General features: G+C 36.4%; 2 protein-coding genes across 4 annotated transcripts; both read right to left on the reverse strand.

Annotated features, from left to right (window-relative positions):
* Positions 1–9,711: 9,711 nt before the first annotated feature.
* Positions 9,712–13,821, reverse strand: LOC116131552. 2 transcript variants are annotated; one of them, XM_031417203.1, is made up of 2 exons: positions 13,644–13,821; positions 9,712–10,989 (listed from the first exon to the last, which is right to left on the reverse strand). In XM_031417203.1, the coding sequence occupies exon 2, from the start codon at positions 10,975–10,977 to the stop codon at positions 10,000–10,002; it is 978 nt and encodes a 325-aa protein (XP_031273063.1). In that variant the 5' UTR covers positions 10,978–10,989; positions 13,644–13,821; the 3' UTR covers positions 9,712–9,999. The 2 variants fall into 2 exon arrangements, with proteins under 2 accessions (XP_031273063.1, XP_031273064.1); XM_031417204.1 differs by lacking the exon at positions 13,644–13,821 and adding an exon at positions 11,329–12,404.
* A 1,410-nt stretch (positions 13,822–15,231) lies between these two features.
* Positions 15,232–25,315, reverse strand: LOC116131489 (mitogen-activated protein kinase kinase kinase 1). 2 transcript variants are annotated; one of them, XM_031417137.1, is made up of 10 exons: positions 24,139–25,315; positions 21,616–21,667; positions 21,143–21,227; positions 20,948–21,010; positions 18,435–18,592; positions 17,609–17,681; positions 17,450–17,509; positions 16,391–16,501; positions 15,869–16,097; positions 15,232–15,461 (listed from the first exon to the last, which is right to left on the reverse strand). In XM_031417137.1, the coding sequence occupies exons 1-9, from the start codon at positions 25,121–25,123 to the stop codon at positions 15,888–15,890; spliced, it is 1,797 nt and encodes a 598-aa protein (XP_031272997.1). In that variant the 5' UTR covers positions 25,124–25,315; the 3' UTR covers positions 15,232–15,461; positions 15,869–15,887. The 2 variants fall into 2 exon arrangements, with proteins under 2 accessions (XP_031272997.1, XP_031272996.1); XM_031417136.1 differs by lacking the exon at positions 15,232–15,461 and having other exon boundaries at positions 15,600–16,097; positions 24,139–25,314.

A 25,315-nucleotide genomic window follows, 5' to 3' on the forward strand; every position in this document is an offset into this window, starting at 1 on the left:
TTCATTCGCTGAGTGAATGGAGGGGGGTGGGATGGTGACTTTATATAGGCCTCGCGGAAGTAGAAACGTGTCAAACGTACAGGGAGGTCTCACTTGATTATATTAGTGACGTCATTATTTTTTAAGAAAGAGAAAGGCTTAATCGGCTGGGTGGAGCCGTGTGGCTGGAGTTGTGGACATGGGTTGGGAGGCGTCGGTCTTGACTAGAGCCACGAATTTATTGTTATAACTTTGATACATATGATATCTACCTCTTATATTTTCTATTTATGAAATAACATATCTTATATATATTTTTTCGTACAGTGTGACTAGATAAATATCTACCACTTATATATATATAATTTTCCCCTTTTTTTTTCTTCTTATAATTATGTATGGTATAAGTAAATTTGGGTATATGCTCAATTTTGTATTATCAAACAAATGTAATTGTCAATGAAGTTAGATGAGGATTAGTGAGTGTTCAGCCATAAGGAAAGAGGCAAGACTTATATTAGGGGGACCAATTTATTCAAATATTTCCAAAAACAAACTTGGTTAGACTTGAATTGAAAGAAAAATGAAGGATTAAACTATGTAAAGTTACTTTATATTATTGGTTTTATAAAGAATTTTTAAAAAGGAAAGAAAATTGGGATTAATGTCTTCACAAGCAAATAAAGAATAAGAAGAGATAAAACTCATATGAATGTGGACTTGAGATATGATTTGAAAATAATTCTTAAAAATTAACTTATAATAATTTTCAGATATGATTTCACAAAAGTTTAAAAAAAAAAAAAAAAAAAAGTGTAAAATGACTAAATTAATTGTTATGAAATTAGTTTTCATGAAGGTAAAACTTTTGTCGAAATTATGATAAGCTTATGTCTTTTCTAAATTTGCTGGTTGGGAAAGTGTTGAGTTGGTGCATGCATGGAAAACTTTTGATGATGTGGGTCTCAGGGTTGGTGAGTATGGATATTTTTTTAATTAATTACTAATCTCAGATAAACCCTGTCCAAATTAATACTTCCCCCATATGTGGTTAATTAACATGCTTTAGGAGGACATGGTATTGCTTTAGTATTTGCCTTTTACTGTAGCTATTTACTTTGTGGTCTTCTTCTCACACTGCTCTCCCATTTTAGTTTCTTTCTTCTGATTGCTACATACACATCCCACAAACAGGTCAATTTAGCAATTTTAGTAATGGCCTTTCACCAAATAAAATACTAATTAATAATAGTAACTAGCTTTCTCGTTATTGAAAACTCAGACAGTAATAGACCTAAAGTATATCCCAGCATTTAAAAGCTTAATGTTAGATGTTGAACCAAAGTATTAAGTTTGAAGAATTTATAAATGCTTGAAAGAGAAACGTAATATGTGTACATGTGTTTGGTAACACTTAATGCCCCAGCTAATCACATAAATAATTAAATATATGAAGACAGATATATACATATATTTTTTTTTCTCTTTTAAATAAGATTAGGGTTTAAAGTAGAGATTCACAAATCAAGTCAAGTTGATAATGAAAATTGTTTTAGTAATACACGAATTAGTTAATTAGCCCATAAAATCTGATGGAAATCTATTTACGTATGCATTGAATTGGTTTTGTACGGACATGAAACGGTGGTGCATCATGCAATTTCCTCTCCGTAGAAGCAACAAATTGATACTCGTCATTCCTCAAATAATTATACCAACAAAAGATTATTAGATTACATCATAAAAACCATCTAAGTGGGATTATTTGGTCTATCACCCTGTTTTAGAGATTAGTGATTTAAGTAATGAGATAGGCTGAATAAGCTATTAGCGGATTTCACTGTCAATTACCTTGCATTTTAGTTTTTAAATCAAAATAAATTAGCTATTTAGTTTAATTTGAAAATCTATGTTCAGTAATAATTTAGATTGTTTGATATGTCATAATATATATTATTCATAAAGAAATTTGTTGAAACGAACATAACAAAATAGATTAACATTGACATTTAATGTTTTTTTTATTTTCATAATCAATAAGAAAATGAAACAAGTATTCAAGTTGATTACATGAAGATACCATTAAAGGAAATAATTCAAGCGGTCCGCTACATACACACACACAGATTCAACAGGTTAATACAGCAATGCATGTGGATGTGGGGACAAGTAGATTAAATAAAATACAGAAGAAGATTCTCTTAAAAAATAAAAAAGAGAGAAAACGTAGGTTAAAAGTAAAAGCAGAAGAGTTGTTAATTGGGTGAAGGCAAGGTCAAGGAAAAGAAGAGGGGCAAATATTGAAAGGTGAGAACTGAGAAGTGGCGCATGGGAGGCTCCAACAGCCAATAAAAAAGAATTCATGGGGCGATTCAGAAGTGGCTTGGTCTGGTCAGGCAGCAGACAAAAGGAAAAATAATAGAGTTAAGTTAAACACACACAAATGGAAAGGGTCACCCAATTCACAAAGTCACAACTGGGGGCGGCTAATAGAAAACTGAAGGGGGTAAACAAACCCGTTGTCCTTGGCCTTTTGGTGAAGCTTTGAGCCACTTTGGTTTCTTTCTTGGATGGTTCATTTCTCTCTCTTTCTCTCTGTATTCCATCACAGACAAAAAATGGTTTTGTCAAACTTGTATAACGTCCACAGATTGAGGGGCAACTTTTGCAGGCTTTTTATTTTATTTATCGTAATAAACACAATTGGAGCTAGCACAACTCTGCTCCTCACAATGTTGTGATGTGATTGTACTAAAAAGGGTATGTAAATTAATAGAAAATCAAGGATAAAGTTTGGCCAAATAAATTTGTTTGTTGGGGATTATACATTATAGTACTTCCTGGTTTCTTTAGTTTTGCTGGTTATAAGAACTTTGGAGTAGACAGAACAACCGAGGGTGCGTTTGGTTTAGTATTTTGGATAGGATTTTAAGGGTAGTATTGGGTTATTGGATATGGGAGTATTACGAGGTAAATTTTAAAAATTTATAAAAAAGCCCTTAGGTTTACTAATTTAACTAAAGACCCTAACATGTAAAATGACAAAAACACCCCCACCACTGCAGTGTCAGATTCCGGCCACCACCGCCGGAATCTGACCGGAAAATTTCGTTACGGCACAGACTTGTCGGATCTGTGCCGTAACACATCGTTATGGCCTTTTCCGGCTAGATCCATGGTAGATCTGGCCGGAAAAGGCCAGATCTATGGTTTGTTTTGGCCGTCGAACGGCCGGGAAAAGGCCAAACGACGGCCATCTTTGGCCGTCAGCGACGGCCAAAGATGTGGCCGTCGTTTCGATCGACGACGGCCAAGATTTGGCGTGCGTTGACCGGCAACGACGGCCATTTCTTTGGCCGTCGCTGACGGCCAGATTGGCTTTCCGGCCAGATGTTGTGGATCTGGCCGGAAAAGGCCACAGCGGTGAACTCGGCCATTTTGGTCGGAAGTTTGGCCGTTGTACAATCAGGCTATCACCGACGGTGGTTGCCGGAATCTGACAAGTTGGGTTGATGGGGTGTGTTTGTTAATTTAAAATTTTTTTTCAGGGGGTATTTAGTGAAATAATAACCTATGGGTTAAAATGTAATTAAAAAAAATAGGGTAATATTTTGAGAATATGTACCAAACGCGATTTGAAAAATAGGATCCAGAATAGGGATAAAAATATTAAACCAACGCATACCGAGCTTTTGTGGCGTAAAATTTGAGGCTCACTGGGAACCCAGTTTCCCCATGTGGCGTTTCATTCTTTGTCAAATTAGAAGATTTATATTTGCTAAAGCAAATCTGGGTGTCAGTCATTGAATCGAATTGCATTTCTCCTTTATTGTAACTACAACCCAAAATACTATTGAAAGCGTATAAAGATACCTACACCTTTTGGGTTCAGGAATCGTTTCAGGAGATATTGGTCAAAGATTCTGATGATTTTTGTTTTCTTACATCATCAAAAGCCCATAGAACTAGGTTTTATTAGCTGTTGGATTTCACAAATTCATAAAGATATTGTTTTGGTCAAAGAATTCCATTAATATTATGATTCTAGGTACAGTCATGCTCCTTATTGAATGATATGCTGCCGCCTAACAATTCATGTTATGTCCATTCTACTTTTAAATGTGCAATGAAACTACTTCAATTTACGTGATGCCCAGTACCATTTTTTGTTTTTAAAATCACTTTGATACATTTATTTATATATTTATGTAAATATATTCTCTATTAACTTGCTCAAGAGGGAATGGAATCTGGATTAAACGAAAATTCCTCATTGTAACTATTGATGTGTATTCGTGACATGTCACAGCAATGCCTTTTGGACTGAGGTGAATGGAGCAAATTTAATATATCATCAAAGCCACTTAACTTTATAACAATTGTTTTTTAAGTAAAAACAGTTTTAAGTGTTATTATCACTTTTGGGTCAAAAGGGTATAATTACACTTGGAGTTGGGTTCTATTTTAATGAATATATTATGCAAATGGTAATTAATCAAAAATAAAAATAGTCACAACTCACAAACAAATTGCTATGTTTTACTATATAATATCCGGATTTATAATTAAAATACAATTAGATATTAGCAACTTGATTGCACTATATTACAAGTGTGTATATGTTAAAATTCAAGCCTAAGGGAGAGCCCATTACCCAAAAGACCGGCTTGATAGAAAGGAGAGCGACTAGGCTTAAGTAATATACTACACTTGGTGAGTGTGAGATCTCAATGTGGGATTGTAGCATTGCACCCCCTTCAAGAGCCAATGTTCACAACGGCTTTCACTTTATCAATACTAACCTGACAGTAACACTTTCTCTCTTTGGATGGCTTCACTTTACTCACTTATCAGTTATTCGATGTAGCACCCCCTCCTAAGGAAAGGACACTATACCTTAATCTAATATATGGATAGCCCTTTCCACAGCTCAACTCTCAACAAGAACACCAATGTTATAACTTAAACCTAAGAAAGAGTCCAACCCAAAAGATCGGCATGACAGAAGGGAGAACCCCTAGACTTAAGTATCATACTTGGTGGATGTGAGATCCCAATGTAGGATCCTAATAGTATACATAGTTGATTGGGTTCGAACAAGAGTAACGATGTTTAAATAAATAAATATTATCCAATATGTTACACTTATCTTCAACAAAGCGACTTAGGATTTGAATTCGAGGTACCTTAGGTTTTAGTTTATTTTGGACACAAAACAAAATAATAATATATCACGAAATTGAGAAAATAACGTAAGTTCTTTTAACACAAACACACAATATATATATATTGATATTGATATTGTGTGTGTGATGGATTTGTATACAATTTATAATATTTTAGCATTCAGAGTACAACAAAGAAGTAAAAAAAATTCATTTTCTTGTAAAGTTTTTATGATAAAATTAATGGCAATAAAAATATTTGACAGCATAGATAAGATGACATTTGGTAGAAAATTTAAACTTTTTTTAATTAATAAGAAAAAAATTCAAATAGAAAATTATATTAAGTAAAAAACGAATTCGGGTGCGTTTGTTTCCTTATTTTGGCCCTATCCTATTCCCATCATTTCCAAAATACACATTTGTTTTCCTAATCTGAAAATATTATTATATTTTATTCAATTATTTAAACCCTCTAAGTTTGTTAATTTAACTAAACACTTAAAAAAAGTTTAGAAATTGATAAAAACACCCCCACCCACCCACATTTGCCAGATTCCAACTACCACCGTCGGAAGGTGGCTGAAATCTGGTATACTAGCGCATTACCGGCTGGATCTGGCCGGTAGTGCTCCGATTTAGCCTTTTTTGGCTAGATCCACCGTAGCTAGTCATTGACGACTAAACGTGGCCAGATCTAGCCGTAGATCTGGCATTTTATGGCTAGATCCACGATGAATCTGCTTGGAAAAAATCATATTGATGTACGAACGGCCAGATCCAACTGGTCTTGCTCTGATACGGCAACTCCGGCCACCCTCCCGCGGTGGTAGCCAGTTGCCGATATTTAATGGATGGGTGGGGGTGTTTTTATTAATTTTTAATGTTTTATTATAGGGGTGTTTAGTAAATTAACAAACCTATGAGGTGTTTTTGTAATTTTTAAATCATACCTCGTAATAACCACTAAACTCTTACTTTTTCAAAAGTACTAAAATAAACGCCCCCAAAGTGCTTTCTTGGTTTTTTTTTTTTTTTTTTTTTTTAATATTTAACATGTTTAAAGATACTTTTTAGTATTGAGTTTTCATCAAATATACTTTTGGAATATTAGAAATACAAGAATTATAAGTTATAACCTAAACTTTTGAATAATCAATAAATCTTTACTGAGTTACCATTCAAAATTACATTTTAACTTCTGATTCTCCTGTGGAAACGTAAACCCGGATAAATTGGGAGAAGGTTAAGTCCATCCTATTATATGACTTCCATTTTTCATGAACTTTTATTGGGCCGGTTAAGCCCAATAAAATGGACAATTAGCTCAAGAATCAAGATGGGTTGGTCTACTACTGGGCTTTAAGCCCAACAAGAAGTAAGAGATGTCACATCTGAGAAGTATAAAATGGGCTCAGGGAGTTGTAACTTGTTGCTTCTGGTGTCATTATGTAGACAAGATCATTACAAGCTTCGCATGTATGAACTCCAGCTGCACCACAAAGCCTTTTAACAGCAAAATTCTTCTTGAATTAATAAAGAGACGAAAGGAAACACAACATCCTCATTGAAGGGAAGCTCTCCAGTCTCCACTTCATTCACAAAGTTGGCGTTTTAGTCTCTCGGATTCATGAGTTTTCCAGATCAAAATAACAAGATTGCGAGAGAGAGGCCCAGCAGAAATGCAGTTATCATCACTTACTATGTCGAATCATCCACCACTCAATCAAAATATAGAAAATTGAAGCCAAACCCTTTCCATAAGAGGGCTCAAACAATAAGGAAATGTGGTTATGATCGCAGGGCGGAGCTCTTAGCCTATGCAAATGATTTGAGAGTTTCAGATCCCTCCCAGAAGGTGCATTGGTCCAGAAGGTCTTCCAGATGCAAGACTAACGTAAGTTAATTTATTGTCTTTGCGTTTCATGTAGCAAAATTTACGTGAACTGATTGGAAAATTTTGCATTTTACAGAAGTGGAAATGGTCTATTACATCAGCAAGACTCCGATCAGTTTTGTCTATACGGATTTTCAAGGGAAGAAAAGGACGGTGGAAGTATAAGCGCATGGAATCTGAAGTGATGAACACAGATGTTAATAAGAGGAAGAAAAATAACTCCGAGACAACCAATACTTCTGACATTTGTGTAATTAACATTATTCATTGATTTATTGACGAGTTTCTTGATCGTTTAATCGGTTTCGAGCTGTATATAATTTTTTGTTTTGTCTGTTTTATGTATGTTTGCAGAGGAAACTGAAGTGTTTGCTGAAAGAAATACCTTTTGGTTGTGAGTGCTACAAGGGCAGTAGAGATGATGATCATGTTGATTTGATTCTTACGAGAAGAGGTTGATGGGGAAATTCCTACCATGGATATGTTGATTGTGTTTTCAGATGCAAATGTGGAGTTAGTTGCATGAATATTGGGTCTGTCTTTGTTGAATGTTGATCCAGTTATTGTGGTTTGTTACAGAAAACTATGAAAGATCCGTTTCTCACTCCCACGTTTAAAATCTTTATAAACCAAGTGAACTTTGCAACCACAAATTCTTTGTTCAACATTTGACTTGTAAACGTGTCGTTCAAGGTCTATTTGTCGGGGCTATTATCAAACACCTCCATTGAGTTATTAAATTTGGAAATGTTTTACTATCAACTTTATCCCAAAAATCGATGTAGTATTAACATGTCAATTGATTTATTTAATTAAATATGAACGGTTATTTTTTAGAATTTAACGATCATTTCTTGATAAGGAACGAATCGATCCTTGTGAAGGATCATTACTTTTATGAATAATTGTTTCTTAAGTCTAATCAAAATCATTTTGTACTTTAAGTGTAATAGAGTTATCAACTTAGTTCAACATCAGAGTTTATGAGATCCATTTGTTAGCTTTATCTTTATTTATTAAATTTACGAATAGACAATGGATAGTCATCTTTAAAACCAAAATAATACCGCATATATTTTCGAAAAAGAAAAACCCCAAAACAGGGCCGTCTCAAGAACATTTGTGACCCTAGGCAAGAATTACTTTGGGGGCCTTCTAATAATATAAGCGTATATTAAAAAAAAATTCAAATTTATTTTTCTTAGCTTTTGAGATGCAAAATCAGTAGGAGAGGTGGACGGCGATCGGCAGGCTAACTGGGTCAGGTTGGTGGGGGGTTTTTTAGAGCAAATGTTGGAGAAGTGATGGGTGGTGAAATAGGTAATTTTCAATGCCTGGATTGGCCAGAAAAGACTTGAGAAGTCGCAACCCAAAAGGTATCGGTGGCCTGCGATTTGACGGAGTAAACGAATAAGGTATGATAGGGATTTTGGTGAGAGGGTTGAGGGGAGGAAGATGGTGGTGTCAAGGAAGACCAACAACGTCAGGTACATGCTGAAAAGGTCGAAAATAGTTGTTGTGCACAGTGGAGTTGGGTTATGAGATTCGTAAAAAATCAGTCAAATCGAGGGCTATCAAGACTGGAAAAATACTTGGAAAAATGATAAAGTGATGATTCCAATCAATTTTGGTGAGAAAATTGATAGGAATCAGCTCCAAACGGTTGGCAACGAAAGAGGGGTGGAGATAATTTATGTGAATATCCAAATTTGGGATGGAATTGGGGTTGAGTAATTTGAGACATGTAAATGACTATTTTATCCTTTTATTGTTAAAAGAAATCTAATGTGTTAATTTAGGGGTGTAAATTGGAATATATGAAACTAAAGGTACAAACTTACTATTTTATTAAACTTTGGTTGGAAATATATGTAAAAAATTTATAATAAATTTGGGTCTTTTTAGTTTTTTTTTTTTCTTCTTGGCCTAGATAAAAAATCATACACCATTTTTATTTTTGTAATATATTAAAAAATTATAAAAAATTTGGGCCCCTATTTTTTGGGCGGCCCTAGGCAGGTGCCTCACCTGCCTCTCCCTTGAGCCGGGCCTGCCCCAAAAGTCCATTCTCTTCACCACCACCAGCATCAACAGCGAAAGAAAAAATTAATAGAAAAATCAAAACCTCGTGGATCACCAGCAACAGAAATAAATATACACAAGAAGATTTTAAAAACATTATCAATAATCAAATTTACATCAGGAATCATCACCAACGCAACAATTGCCGTCACATCACGATGGTCCCAACTTTTCCCCATGTAAAACACAATAACAAGAGTTATCTCTGACCATTCAAATCATTGAAGAAACTACTAGTGCATTTGAGAAACGAGATTTAGCCGATCATTGAATGGATTTGAAGAGATTTTTTTTTCTCTAGAGAGACGGAGAAGGGGGAGCGAGAGGAGAGTGGGAAACAAAAAAATAAATGAACGGAAAGTTTTTACTTTTTACCTTGAAATCGGTTTTCATCACTACTGCAGTAGTTCAAGATAAGGTATAAGCCTGCGAATTTGCTTGTCGCAAGACAAATTAGGTGAGTCACAACTTGAATTAGCATGTCCAATTGACAAACAATTCTTTCTTTCTTAATTTTTATTGAAGCTGTAACGATTGATCATACATCAAATACAGAGAAACGAAACTCCATAGCGAATTCAAAACACAAAATATGAAAGAATGTTTATATTGTTTTATCCTTCTGTTCAAACTTCAAAGGACCACTATGCATGACGACATGATAGTGTATGCATACAGCAATGACTACGAGGAAACTGTCCCCTACACTACAAGGCTTCAGTTCTAAACCTAAACAATTAACACCTAATCTAAAGGGCAAATCCACGGTTATGTTACTTTCAGACCATCTGTTCAAGTCTATTGGCTATTTTAATAAACATCATGGCCCAGCGGTAGAACTTCAGCCTGGTTTATACTTGCATTTTCATCCAGAAATTATCGACTTCCATTACCTCCTCTATGCCTCCACCGCCTCCTTGACCGTCCCACTAGTATCCTGGGAAGAAGACGTCTAGAAGGAGCTGCTGAGCCAGCAAGAAAAGCACGATGCATCCCAAAATCATCCTCATCCAATGAGTCATAATCCATGCGATATCTCCCTTGCCAGTGGAGGCCTCGGTTCTGTCCTCGATCAAATGACTCCATAGGAAAGTAGCCATCATCCGAAGAATCATCTGAATCATAATCACTATAAACACCATGATACCCTGGCTCAATCACATAATCTCCCAGTAGCATTGCTCCAGGTGTTGATGACATTATTGTGCTGATCACATCATTTCGCTCTCTCTCACATTCAAGCTTCTTCCATTTTTCTTCAAGCACAGGGTCTACTGCTCGGGGCTGTGCCAATGGGTGCTTTGCCTTGACATGCTTCCTAAGCTCCTTATAAGTTCCAACAAAAGAACAATTATCTTGCATGCATGTTCTCTTCTTTGCGTTGAGATATTTACGAGCTGGTTCAACCACTGTCCAACCCTTCACTTGCCCACGACACAGAGGACATAGGAGCTCTGGAACTTCAGTCTTTTCATTGGCATGCCCAGCATCCAAACTAAAACTGGAATTCTCCACCAACCCGGTTGGTTGCTGCTCTCTTTCCATTGATGACCCTTTTGTATACGCTTTCTTGTATTGGTCAAGACAATTGGAAAAACGTCGGCTAGTAGCGCACATATAAGGTCGACATCCCTTGTTATAAGAGGAACAAAGTAGGAGAACAGCATTGTGAGGAAACTCAAGACACACTGAGCAGGTTGCACCTTCCCAATCTTTCTTCTCCAAGGCTTTGGAATGTGCTTTCTTTGTTTGACCCTCTTTACCAGCCTTCTTAGGGTACGATGACAATGGATATGGAGCAACTCTATGACGTCGTGAATCAGACTTGCATCGCACCTTGTTAACTTTCGCCATTCAAAATTTAACCTGAAACATCAGAGATAGAGAGAGAAAGAGAGGATTAGATCATTATAATAGATATGGTTTACACAATATAATTGTCTTAAATTTAGATTTGACATCAGTAAGTCTATGCTGTTTGAAATAAAATCCAGTGAGTAAAATGAATTTGAACTAGCATTCAGATTGAGTGATACTTATGCCTGTACCATGAATTTGAGCGCCAGAACATACTAGTTTTGGTTAAATAACAGTCATGCTGCACACATCATACCTTATTAATGTAACTATCAGAATAAAACATCATATTATTGCAGACTAAACCAAAATGTTATGCAGAATTCAAAAACTGGAGAAACCTTTTACCAATTCACCAAAGGAACAGCACGGGTATAGCTACAAGTATGGGATTAATATGTTAACTTTATAGTGGTACACATGCTGCAAACTCCCAGGCATGCCCATCATAGAAGAGATTCAGACCCATATTTACTGGGATATCCACAGGAAGTTGCAAGCTGACATCACTATTTCCTTCCTTCCTAGAATTTGGGAATATAAAACAGGATTTTACATCAAATAGTCCAATTTGTGGTAGTGGTGGTGGTGGTGCTACTACCTCTTCCAGTCACAAGAAACATAAAATAATTTAGAAGGTTTCTGTCACCCAGCCATACATGGTAAAAATAAGAAAATACAGTTGTTAAATAGAAGATATCACCCACTAAAAGAATCAGATATGTGATTCATCCAAAAAACCACCTTAAAAGAATTATTTGCCCAGTATAACTGGAATGCAAGCCTATCTCATGATGATGGTTTCTCATAGAAAGATGCAACTGATTAATAAGTTAAAAAGAATTAATTTCTTATTATTATTATATTAGTTAATCAGATGGTGTCCTTGCCTCACCCTACAACCCATCTACCCTAACCCTCCCCCTTGTGTGTACTGGCTGGCATCTGCCTGTGAAATTACCCAAAAAAATTTGGTGCCCTGACCTCTTAAATGCCAGTGAAATAAGGGGCTATTGGTTCAAAAGCATGGTTGACCTGCATAGCAAATTATTCGAAGTACACTTGGAGAGCACAATGATATTGTAGTATTAAATTCATCACATAACAAACATCCACTAATCAAATTGTGTTTTCTACTTTAACTAATAATGAGCTAAAACTGTTCTTTTCACAAATATCATGGATCAAACAAACTTTACCACAAGCACTGCTAATTCATACAGAAGATACAGTTATAAACAGCCACACAATAGGGACTCAAAATCAGCAATATCATTGGATATCATTAATCTATAAAATACTAATATCATTATTCCATAGGAAACTATGTGACAGTTTCACCACTTTGATCCTACAAACCCTGTGCATGTTTCAGAAATAAAACTATCATCACAAATCATATATCAAAAATAATAACATTGATTCCTACAACAAAAAATAATAATAATAATAATAATAATAATAATTCCTAGTAAGAAGTGACAGAAGTGAAGCCTGCAGAAGTATGAATAATCATAAGGATCGGGTTAGGCTGACTCCATAAACATGTTCAAAAAAGAAAATGAAGTACTTGAAAATTTATGGTTTAAAGTGGAAGCATAAACCTCCTAAATATATTCAGTAATCAATAAATTTTGTGTTATTAATTGATAAAACGTTTCAAATCCAATGACTTAATCACGTAAAAGAAGTTTCAACACAAACCAATTTCTCAAATTGAAAAAATAAAAATCTACAGAAAGCTTTCCTTACAAACTTCAAAACTTTTAAAATCTGAGGAATATAAAATTACTTCAGCAGATGGGACTCAGGGACTGAGCCTAGTTTAAAGTGGGTTGTCACTGTTTGTTAAAACATTCATCCAACGCCAAATCCGAATTATTTCATAATTCGAAAAACTTTTCAATGGGTCCAATGCCCAAAAAGAACATGCAATGGGTGGTAGTCATTGTAAAGTGTAATTCAAATTGCTCCTTTCTGTTCCTGTACAGCAGTATCACACGTTCACCAAACACGCATGACGCAACCAACAATTATAGAGCACAAACATCACTGAACCTACCCCTTATTCAAAAAACTTTAGGGCTTATATTTGAGGACATTAGTAATCTAAGTTCATATTGCATAGAAGTTATACATTTCTGAGAATTATACGACGGATCTCAGAATAAACCCTTCCAAATCGTTTCATATCAAATCACGGAAATAGTGCATGATCTTAAATTAATTTCTAAATCAAATTTAATTTTATTTCCAAAAAGAAATTGACCAAAAAAAAAAAAAAAACACATATATACTCATACAAATTACAGTAATTTCATTTTTTGTTGTAATCTAAACAGCCAGATATCACCCGCTAAAACAAGGCAAAAAATGCCCAAATACAACTAAACCTAACATGGTAAAATAATCGTACATAAACAGTCACAATCCTACTATTAACCAACGGAACATAAATGATTTCGCAGCATCGAAAAATCATGGAGAACAACAATTAAGAGATCAAAAATGAAACCCTAGAAGTGAAAAAACAGCCAATATTAAAAATCTGAAGCTTCATTCTCATAATGCAGAGCCGCAAAACGGCGCGCAATGAGAGAGAGAGAATCGAAATCAAAAAACACTAGAAATCAAATCAAAGTCAAAGATCCAATCAAACATACCTGGAAAAGGAATATATACGAAGAAAATACGAAAGCTTCGTTAAGAGAGAGAGAGAGGAAATGATTGAGAGAGGATATTTGAAAGTGTGTTTGGAAATTGATGGAGGGAAAAGCGGAGAGGATCGGGGTGGAGAGTGGGGGAAAGAAAACACCCGATCTTCGCGGGCACGCTGGGTTGCGTTGCTTTGCGTATGCAGCTACTGAGAGAGAGAGAGAGAGGCCCCCTTTTTATCTTCTGGGCTTGGAAGTTGAAACTTTGAATCTGGTGCCCATGCCTGTCATTTTCACGCCACCATGCCTTTTTTTTATACTATTATCGAGTATAAAAGTATTGTATTCGGCTGTTCTTCCTATTGGAGAGTCGACCGTATATTGCTAGAGATGTGACTTAAGCTGGGCTCGGTTAAATTACCAAGCCCATTTCGGCAAACCAGCCCATAAAAAATCTCCTTTTTTGAAAAAAAAAAAAAATATATATATATAAACTTTTTGGCATGAAAGTTCTATTTCATTAGTGATACAGCATTTTCTGAAGATATAAAAAGTTTTAGTATTTTTTTCTGATAAAAAAATAAATTATCATCTTTAAATTTGATATGATGCAATGTCCCACTCTTAACAAATCTACCAACTAATTTAAATTTTCCCTACTCCCCAACTTTTAATTCTATCATTAAGTTATTATCGTCCCTTTTCATTGGGTAGAAACCAGTGTTTTGATACCGACCCGGTTGAACCGAGACCCATAGCCTTCGTCTGGTGGGTTATCACTTTCAACTTTCCACTATAAACCTTAGAATTATAGACGACAATTGACGAGCATCGATAGCATTATGTTAAGGCTTTTGAGAAAGAGGTGCCAGTGAGTCAAATGTGGATGAAGGAGTGTTTTTGAGTGGAATTGACGAAAAGGCAAAAATCAATCGACTGAAACGCACCTCTTTTGACATTAGCGGGCAAATGGAGAGGGGTGAAATAGGTTTTGTCCAGGCTGAGGAAGTTCGTGATGATGGAGGTGTTTTCGTGACGAACAACAACTATTTGGCCTGAATGTCAACGTGACAGTGGTGTTTTTGGTGTTTGTAAGATTAAACCTAAAGACTTAATAATTTTCAAAGGTATTTTTGTTAAATTTCAAACTTTGACACAATTTTACCCACAATAAACCGGTTAATCGGTCAACCAAGACCCACCCTTTTGGAGTTTCACCCCGGTTGGTTATTAAACACGGTAGAAACTACTAAACAAACTCCATCCAACCGTTTAAGGCCAAATTAACTTTAAGCCGGACTCAAATTTTAACACAAAGACCATTCTACCTACCTTTCCTCTTCGCCACATTATGTAGATGAAAACGAGCCTATGTTTCACATTTTCTTTTTCTCTCATTGATTCAAATATCAGGGTTCAAATTTTTTTCCTGATTCAAATGTTATCAATATATTTTCTCTCTGACAACTTAAAAGCCGGAGGCAAAAGAAGAGCTATTTAATCTCTTTCCGAGACTACACACAAAACAAAAGAAAAAGCACTACTAACATTTCTTTCAATAAAAGATATATACAACAATACAAATACGTCGTTCGCGGTTCTCACTTAGTACGGCAAATCCTACAACTTGCTCCTAGAATCTTGATCATTGAAAAAAATAAAATACAAATTAATAAGGACTTGCTACAGTGAACAACATGGAGCATCCGAACACTTTTTTTCACAGCAGCTGATAAATACAACAGAAAATTAAAACGCAGGTTTCTCATCTAGAAAGCTAGACGCTCAAGAATTAACCAACGTCAGAATCGAGTGCCGCCTTTGCTTCTGCAAAGATTAAATAACTTGAGAAGGCAAGTCGTGCAAACTTCATAATTGGAAAGGATGTCTTCAAGAGAGAAACAATAATGTTTAGAGTGAAAATGACAATCTGAGATAAAGTGAAAAAGTTGTGGCCCAATCAAGTAGACTGTAAAAATTACTTGGAGAATCCTGCCCCAAGAATGATACCAATTGGCCTCCTTTAACTCATAAATATCACACATTTATCATCGCCACAGTTACATCATACATTAATTTTTACAGAGTTAAAGAAATATGCACAACTCCTTGTGGAAACTGGGGCACCCCCACCCCAGCATGGAAGCGTTCACATCTACTTTGCTTTCTCTTATTTCCACTGTCAAGGAAAGCACAGCAATAGGAAAATGCTGAAAAATAGAAGTGATATATACCTCGTTGTCCTTCAATGTTTCAATGTCGCCTGCCTATATAGGGAGATGCTGAGCCTGAGGATGTGGAAAGTCGCCTCTTGACAAATGGATGCTCTAGGAGCTGAGCAGCAGTTGGACGATCATTTGCGTTAACTCGTAGGCATTGGGCCACAAAATCCCGTGCTTCTGTTGAGAGAATATCTGGAATAGGGGGTGGTAAACCCCTCCCAATCCTAAACAATGCTTGCATCTGTAGTGTTACAATAAGGAAGATGTTAAAACGTTGAAATCAATGGTCATGCAATTTTTCAACTGAACATATTACAGAAGTTAAAATCTTAGATCCATCTTGGTATATATCTGGATTTCATTCCAACTGGATCAATAAATAAAATATATATACATGGAAAAATCAACAGAAACTACATGCAGAATAAAAGAAAATCAACCAATCAAGAGCATGAGTTTTCCAAATCTGAAAACCATTTTGGTACCATCATAATGGTAATTGTGATAACAGTACTCAATTATAAGCGCACGTACACATTCTAAAGGATGATAGGGAAGCTGACGGGTTAACATCTCCAACACAGTGCACCCAAGGCTCCATATATCAGCCGGAAGCCCATATCCTTGGTTCTTATTATTAACAACCTGCAAATGCAGAGCTTCAAAATTAAAAACACCTCAAATCATCAGACAAGATCTCTATCATATAGCCAATATGCTCAACACAAAAAAAATCTCACAAAGTGAAAAATCTTCTGAAAGGAACAGAAATACCATATAGAAAGTATGCTTCCAGAGATACACTAGACCAATTGATAACAAAACAGAGAAGATCCGAGATGAAAAAATGGAGGAAAAGAAAAGAAAGACAAATAAAGACTCAAATTACAAAATATTTACAACAAAAATTGCAGTACTATAACCATAGCATCACCATTGATGTCTATTGATCTATTGAAAAGATCAAGCCTCCAAAGCATATTACTAGGAGTGAAAAGAGACATATTTGCAAAGTAACCCAAGGATAATAAAAATTAAGAATTCAAGTTCCATATGATATTAAGTTATGTGCACATCATTGAGAAGTGGAGAGCTATAACAGATACGCCAGACAAAAAGCTTCATGCTACTGTCATCAATGCGGAGATATAGTATCTGTAAATAAGACAGCATCTCCATCAGCCCACCCAAAATTTTGGAAAACAGGAAATTTTTTACGTTTAAATTATACATTTTCAACATTACTTGACAACAGAAAAGAAAACGAATAACCAACACTAATCAAGTGAAGCACTTTGGATAATTGTAAAAAGAAATACATTCAAAATTTAAAAGCCCCTACCTAACAAACCATAAAAACATCATATAGTACATGGCAAAATGCAATTGCACAAGGTCACATAGCGTACCATAAATGTGCACCAGCCGATGATAACAAATGTAACCAATAACATTTCCATACTAACAAATAGTTTTAGCCTTAAATTTTTCAAAGCCATATAATTTCGTTAGTTCTAGTTATTTTAAATACAAGCACAATTTACAATTCTTCAAAGCAAAAAATAAATATAAAAATAATAAAAAAGAGCAAACCTCAGGGGCCATCCAGAATGCAGTTCCCTTGCAAGATTTAACATCATTCAATTTGGTGGCCTGAAAATTAACACAAGCAATATTAGTAGAAGAAATTTACAACCATTTAAGAAGCTACAAAAAACAAGAAGTTAAAACTCCAAGTTACAAGAGAAAAACCTTTGCCAATCCAAAATCAGCAAGTTTCACATATCCACTTGCATCCACCAATATATTTGCACATTTAACATCCCTGCATCACAAGAAAAAAGAATAATTGCAGATAAAATGTGAGTATTCATGTGATTGGTGTTTGCATTACATATTGTAAGAGTGAACCACTTTTACATTCTAATCAAGACTTATATATATATATATATATATACACTTAGGGAATAGAACAAAAAGCAGCCCTGGTCAAAAGCTATAGGGAATGTCAGGCCAATGCCACCAATGAATGGAAAAAATTCCACAACTAGAGTAATTATAAACCTGGCATATGTGGGTCCTAATCTGCATGCTTAATTTATGATCAGCTAGCAATATAGGTCCACAGGTAGAAGAAGCATAACTTCTGTAGAACAATTGTTATCACTCTTCTATCAGGTAAAAAGGAAAGCATCAAAAAAGGTAAAATTTAGATATAGCCACTGCCAAAAAGCATGGATCATTGTAAGTCAAGCACCCAACATTGCAACAAAGAGATATCAAGTCTTAAGGAAGAATTCAAAAACTCTTTTACAAAATTCAGTATGGCAAACATAGTGTTAAAGAAGAAAGACAAGCACTGCTGATCAGTAAATCGACTAGTAACAATTGTATACAGCTTTAAGAAAGACAAAACCAAAAGACTACTTCCACCATACAACAGAAGAATACCAAAAAGTATGAAAAGCTAATTCTTGCAAGAAGCGTGCACACTAGCATGATATTCCCTTGTTTGGCAACAATGATAACCACATTAATTGTAATAAAATTATGTACATTATAGATCTACTTTTATCACCTGTGAACCACATTTCGGTCATGGAGATACTTCAAACCTTGCAGAATCTGTCTTGTATAAGCAGAGACCTGGGAATCTCGAAGATGATACCTCAAATAGAGTTTTAAAAGGGAACCTTTAGTTACAAGCTCGAGAAAGATATATAGTTTTGATTCATCCTGCAAAACCCATTAATCACAGGGAAAAAAGAAAATAATGAGGAAGTTGTACACATGAGGACACCACTGCTCCATATTATCCAATAAGCCAATGAAAAACAGTAGGGCAATGTGCAGAGCATGTACTTAAATCAAATACATTATCTAATGTTTTATACTATAACAACCCTAGTACTTTTGAAGATGGAAAGAAGAGTCAATATCTCGTAGAAACCAAGTTTTGATTGACTAATGATATTGATAAGAGTAAAATTAAATATGATTCACTATTTCTTTCCTATGTTTTGAATCTTTTGATCCTGAAAGCTCATTATCTGGACATCATAATTAACTGCAAATTCACCAGGATGCCAGATTGATTTATTCTTCTCATCTCATAGAGCTCACTGATTTAGTTTTCAAAAATCATTCACATCTTGCAATGTAGGGGCATAGAGAATAGATGCAAAGGGCTATTCTTAAAAAACTTTGTTAACAAATTCAGTTTTAACTCCAAGATTGAAATGATAAAAAAATTTCTCGGAAAAAAAAAAATTATTAATAGAAGAGATCAAAAGATGTACATAAAGGTGAACTAGCTGTCCACTTGGGGATCAAAGAGAACAGTTGTAATTTAAGTATCTAAGTACAAAATTTTAATAGGGCCTATCAAACACCCATGGGATATGATTACAAAAGCAGAAACTCCAGTTAAAAAAACCCAAGGAAGATAGTCATAGACTTGATATAATTTTAAACACGTTTTATATAATGCAATGTCCCAATGACCTACTGTTGGTGACTGCAAATCTAACCCCTAGAGACAGACAAACCAGCATAAAAAAAGGTCTGCAACTTTCTTCACTCTCTGATTAAGCTAGTGTTCCTTAAATAGGAATGTCTTCGGAACCATTTTGGAGTAACTATTGGGGATGGGCAACTTATCTCGTTATGGTATGACAACTGGCATCCATGTTGCCCCTTAATTGATATAGTGCCAACTCGTAACTTTCGTGGCCTGGGGTTAAACCATGGAGCTACAGTAAGCAATATTATCAAAGAAGGGCAATGGGAATGGCCAGCTACCTTCCATACTGAATTCCCACAGATTGCTTCACAAATGCCCCCCTGCCCTCAAGATACAGGAGATGTGTTTTTTTTGGAAGAATAGGGAAGGGAGGCAGGTCAGGTTATCAACTGGTCAAATTTGGAAGGATATTTCCCCTAATGGTGGCATGGCTCCATGGCACACGCTCGTTTGGACAAGTACAGGCATACCAAGCTATTCGTTTATTCTCTGGCTTGCCATCAAAGGTAAGCTTATCACTCAAGATAGAATGTCTGCCTGGACTAATGTAGAGAATATGGGAGGTGGCCTTTGCAATGGCCCTTTGGATAGTCACAATCACCTTTTCTTTGGATGCTCTTTTTCTAAAGGTATCTGGAGCTTGGTCCTAAGAAAGGGTCACTCTAGACACCCTAATGTTGACTGGGAGCAGACAATCTCCTGGTGTGCGCAGAATTTTAAAGGTAAAAATATTTATGCTGTTGTGGGAAGACTTCTCTCTGGGGCCACAGATTATTATATATGGGAAGAAAGGAATTTTCGGCTGTTTAAGGGAAAGAGAAAGGAGCAAGGGTGTATCGAACAGCAAATTTTTGAAGCAGTTCGTCTTTGGTTGTTTAGTCTTCGACTCAAGAATAACAATAGAGTTAGGAGAGTGATGGAGGAGTGGGGACTGCCTACTGAATGCTTAAACAATGGATCATCAAGGAATACTTAATAGTTTGTTTTGGAGACATGTTCTTGTCTTGCGCCCTTGGGTAATCCTAGGCTGGTGATGGTGTTGGGTCGTGCTCACTGTGGGGACGTCCCCATGCTATGAGCCGACTGCAGTTTTTCGAAGGTGCTGGACGGGACTGAAGTCATCTTCGTGTATAGCTTTTGCTTCTTTTTTGGTAAGGCCTAGTTTTGTGTTTTTTTTTTTTTTTTTTTTTTTTTTTTAAATGGGCATTGCTTGTATAGAGTTGTAAATCCTAGTATATATTGGCCTATGTTATGTGAGCTCTTAGGAATGTCCAAGAAGCTTTGTACATTGATGGAGAGACATTTCTCCTTAGGTGTATTCTTTTATTCTTTCTTCAATACAATTGCCAGGATTACCCAAAAAAAAAAATATTAGTTATTCCCTCTAAAATCTATGGTGTGCTCCACCAAAATCGAGTGTTGAATACATAAGTCACAAGGAAAAAACTTTTCGATGATATACATATTCATAAGAAAGGACACAATATTTCTTTACTTTGATAGCACCTCAATCATGTCCAAAGTAGAAGAACATCTAAAATGAAATTAAAATAAAAAAATGCAACTACCTTATCTGTGCCATAATATTGAACAATGTTTTCATGCTCGAACTGACTTAAAAGAGCTATTTCCTGCAAAAAGTAAGCACATGACAAGAATTAGAAAATTCTCTCCACGCACATACAATTTATCCCTTCATTTACATGACGGCAAACCATGGAGAATCAAACTATTATAGCAACACAAAGATTAGCCTGCCTCACCTGCTCAAGTTGGTAAATGCTTTGCTTACCCTGGCTTCCTTGGTCAAGTAATGAAACTTCCTTAACAGCAAAAAAGAATCCATCGCTGCAAGAAAATCAATACATAAACATCATCAGAACACTGCAATCACACAAAAGGAACAGAGGGTGTAATTAAGCCTTAATTCAATTCCCAATTTAATCTTCCAATAATGAAGCTTCATCACGGAAAACCAACTCTTAAACCATGATGCACAAAATCATGAGATAATGCATTAACTCAATAAAATGCTAGTATAATGACGACTTGGGAAAATTCAGCACGTCTCAACTCTGAAAACTCCCAGAAATATGAAGAATTTAAGGGCGAATTCTCAAACCAACCTATACGTACTTAAACAACATAACAGAAGCGATAAACAAACAAGTCTAAATGCCAAATTTTCAGAATATAAAAACTGAAGCAACATTATAAACAATATTTCAGCGCTTACTCAGAAATCCCTTCGTACACCGATCCAAACGTCCCACGTCCCAGAAGCTCACCCTTCTCCCAATACGTAATAGTCCTTNAATTTTAATAGGGCCTATCAAACACCCACGGGATATGATTACAAAAGCAGAAACTCCAGTTAAAAAAACCCAAGGAAGATAGTCATAGACTTGATATAATTTTAAACACGTTTTATATTCTAAAATGTCCAAATGACCTAATGTTGGTGATTGCAAATCTAACCCCTAGAGACAGACAAACCAGCATAAAAAAAGGTCTGCAACTTTCTTCACTCTCTGATTAAGCTAGTGTTCCTTAAATAGGAATGTCTTCGGAACCATTTTGGAGTAACTATTGGGGATGGGCAACTTATCTCGTTATGGTATGACAACTGGCATCCATGTTGCCCCTTAATTGATATAGTTCCAACTCATAACTTTCATGGCCTGGGGTTAAACCATGAAGCTACAGTGAGCAATATTATCAAACAAGGGCAATGGGAATGGCCAGCTACCTTCCATACTGAATTCCCACAGATTGCTTCACAAATGCCCCCCTGCCCTCAAGATACAGGAGATGTGTTTTTTTTGGAAGAATAGGGAAGGGAGGCAGGTCAGGTTATCAACTGGTCAAATTTGGAAGGATATTTCCCCTAAAGGTGGCGTGGCTCCATGGCACACGCTCGTTTGGACAAGTACAGGCATACCAAGCTATTCATTTATTCTCTGGCTTGCCATCAAAGGTAAGCTTATCACTCAAGATAGAATGTCTGCCTGGACTAATGTAGAGAATATGGGAGGTGGCCTTTGCAATGGCCCTTTGGATAGTCACAATCACCTTTTCTTTGGATGCTCTTTTTCTAAAGGTATCTGGAGCTTGGTCCTAAGAAAGGGTCACTCTAGACACCCTAATGTTGACTGGGAGCAGACAATCTCCTGGTGTGCGCAGAATTTTAAAGGTAAAAATATTTATGCTGTTGTGGGAAGACTTCTCTCTGGGGCCACAGATTATTATATATGGGAAGAAAGGAATTTTCGGCTGTTTAAGGGAAAGAGAAAGGAGCAAGGGTGTATCGAACAGCAAATTTTTGAAGCAGTTCGTCTTTGGTTGTTTAGTCTTCGATTCAAGAATAACAATAGAGTTCAGAGAGTGATGGAGGAGTGGGGACTGCCTACTGAATGCTTAAACAATGGATCATCAGGGAATGCTTAATAGTTTGTTTTGGAGACATGTTCTTGTCTTGCGCCCTTGGGTAATCCTAGGCTGGTGATGGTGTTGGGTCGTGCTCACTGTGGGGACGTCCCCATGCTATGAGCCGACTGCAGTTTTTCGAAGGTGCTGGACGGGACTGAAGTCATCTTCGTGTATAGCTTTTGCTTCTTTTTTGGTAAGGCCTAGTTTTGTGTTTTTTTTTTTTTTTTTTTTTTTTTTTTAAATGGGCATTGCTTGTATAGAGTTGTAAATCCTAGTATATATTGGCCTATGTTATGTGAGCTCTTAGGAATGTCCAAGAAGCTTTGTACATTGATGGAGAGACATTTCTCCTTAGGTGTATTCTTTTATTCTTTCTTCAATACAATTGCCAGGATTACCCAAAAAAAAAAATATTAGTTATTCCCTCTAAAATCTATGGTGTGCTCCACCAAAATCGAGTGTTGAATACATAAGTCACAAGGAAAAAACTTTTCGATGATATACATATTCATAAGAAAGGACACAATATTTCTTTACTTTGATAGCACCTCAATCATGTCCAAAGTAGAAGAACATCTAAAATGAAATTAAAATAAAAAAATGCAACTACCTTATCTGTGCCATAATACTGAACAATGTTTTCATGCTCGAACTGACTTAAAAGAGCTATTTCCTGCAAAAAGTAAGCACATGACAAGAATTAGAAAATTCTCTCCACGCACATACAATTTATCCCTTCATTTACATGACGGCGAACCATGGAGAATCAAACTATTATAGCAACACAAAGATTAGCCTGCCTCACCTGCTCAAGTTGGTAAATGCTTTGCTTACCCTGGCTTCCTTGGTCAAGTAATGAAACTTCCTTAACAGCAAAAAAGAATCCATCGCTGCAAGAAAATCAATACATAAACATCATCAGAACACTGCAATCACACAAAAGGAACAGAGGGTGTAATTAAGCCTTAATTCAATTCCCAATTTAATCTTCCAATAATGAAGCTTCATCACGGAAAACCAACTCTTAAACCATGATGCACAAAATCATTAGATAATGCATTAACTCAATAAAATGCTAGTATAATGACGACTTGGGAAAATTCAGCACGTCTCAACTCTGAAAACTCCCAGAAATATGAAGAATTTAAGGGCGAATTCTCAAACCAACCTATACGTACTTAAACAACATAACAGAAGCGATAAACTAACAAGTCTAAATGCCAAATTTTCAGAATATAAAAACTGAAGCAACATTATAAACAATATTTCAGCGCTTACTCAGAAATCCCTTCGTACACCGATCCAAACGTCCCACGTCCCAGAAGCTCACCCTTCTCCCAATACGTAATAGTCCTTTTAAACCGCCCATTGGGGGAAATAGTTGTGGGCTCAGTAGTAGTACTTGAAGAGTCATCATCATTCGAAGTCGTGAATGAACAACTTTCCGACAACCCAATCTCCTCATCTCTCTTAACAATTTCCCTCTCAACTTTTCTTTCGTGTTCTTCCTCACCTTCTTCATCAGATGAAGAAAAAACACTATCATCCAAAACTGGATGCGTTGTATCATCTTTAGGTGCAAAAGCTTTCAAGATGTCCCACGTGGAACACGCGTTATCGATCACAGGTAACGTCATTGCTGGCGGCGGTTTCAATAACGGAGGCCTAACCCCTTTGATTCCTCCGGTATGATTATTACCAGTACCAATACAGCGCGGACTTGACTCGGCCAACTCGGTCCGAGTCAAGTCCGTGTCCTCCTTAATTACACCACCGACAGTAGTGTCACAAGGACATTCAGCTGGCAGAGCTCTTAACTCAGCCGACTCGTTCCGAGTCAACTCTGCTTCGTCCCTAATTCTAACACTATCCAAAACCCTATCACTCAACTCACTGACCACAACCTCTTCACTCTGTCTCTCCTCCGTTTCTTTCGGACTCTCCAACTGGTGTAATCTTGACCTCGGTAAAACATCCGAAGACGACCTGATTTTTCTCGACTCCCACGCCGCCGTTGGGATCGCGAAATCTTCGGGACCGGACAAGCCTAAGCTCCGACAAATCCGCTCGAACTCTCCATCTACCCCTTCGATACGGAAGCTCGTCCGATCCGACAAGTCGAGCGATCGCGTGATTAGCGAAGGTGAAGATGACGAATCATCGAGCGATGATGAAGTTGACGAGGCGTCATACTCAAAGTTCTTGGCCGCATTGCGCCGCTCGAGCCGAGGTTTTCGCCTCGTCTTCCTTGGGTCCATGGCCCTGTCGGCCGTGGTTTTCTCCCTAGGAGTGAAAAATCGAGGTATGCGATTCATAAAGAGCAAAACCCATCTAAACTTGACAACAAAACGAAATGAACTTTAACAAGTTCGCTCTCCTGATAACAAAGGTGCTGGTAGGATAGTTTCTTTTCTGCGTAACTTTCTCGAGAAACTGAAAGACAAAAAATCAGCTGTCTTTAAAGATGAAGTCTTAAACTGGTGATGGTTGAAATCGGCAGAGTGAAA

This window comes from Pistacia vera, unplaced genomic scaffold (genome assembly GCF_008641045.1).
Source record: "Pistacia vera cultivar Batoury unplaced genomic scaffold, PisVer_v2 Contig234, whole genome shotgun sequence".
Classification (NCBI taxonomy): Eukaryota; Viridiplantae; Streptophyta; class Magnoliopsida; order Sapindales; family Anacardiaceae; genus Pistacia; species Pistacia vera.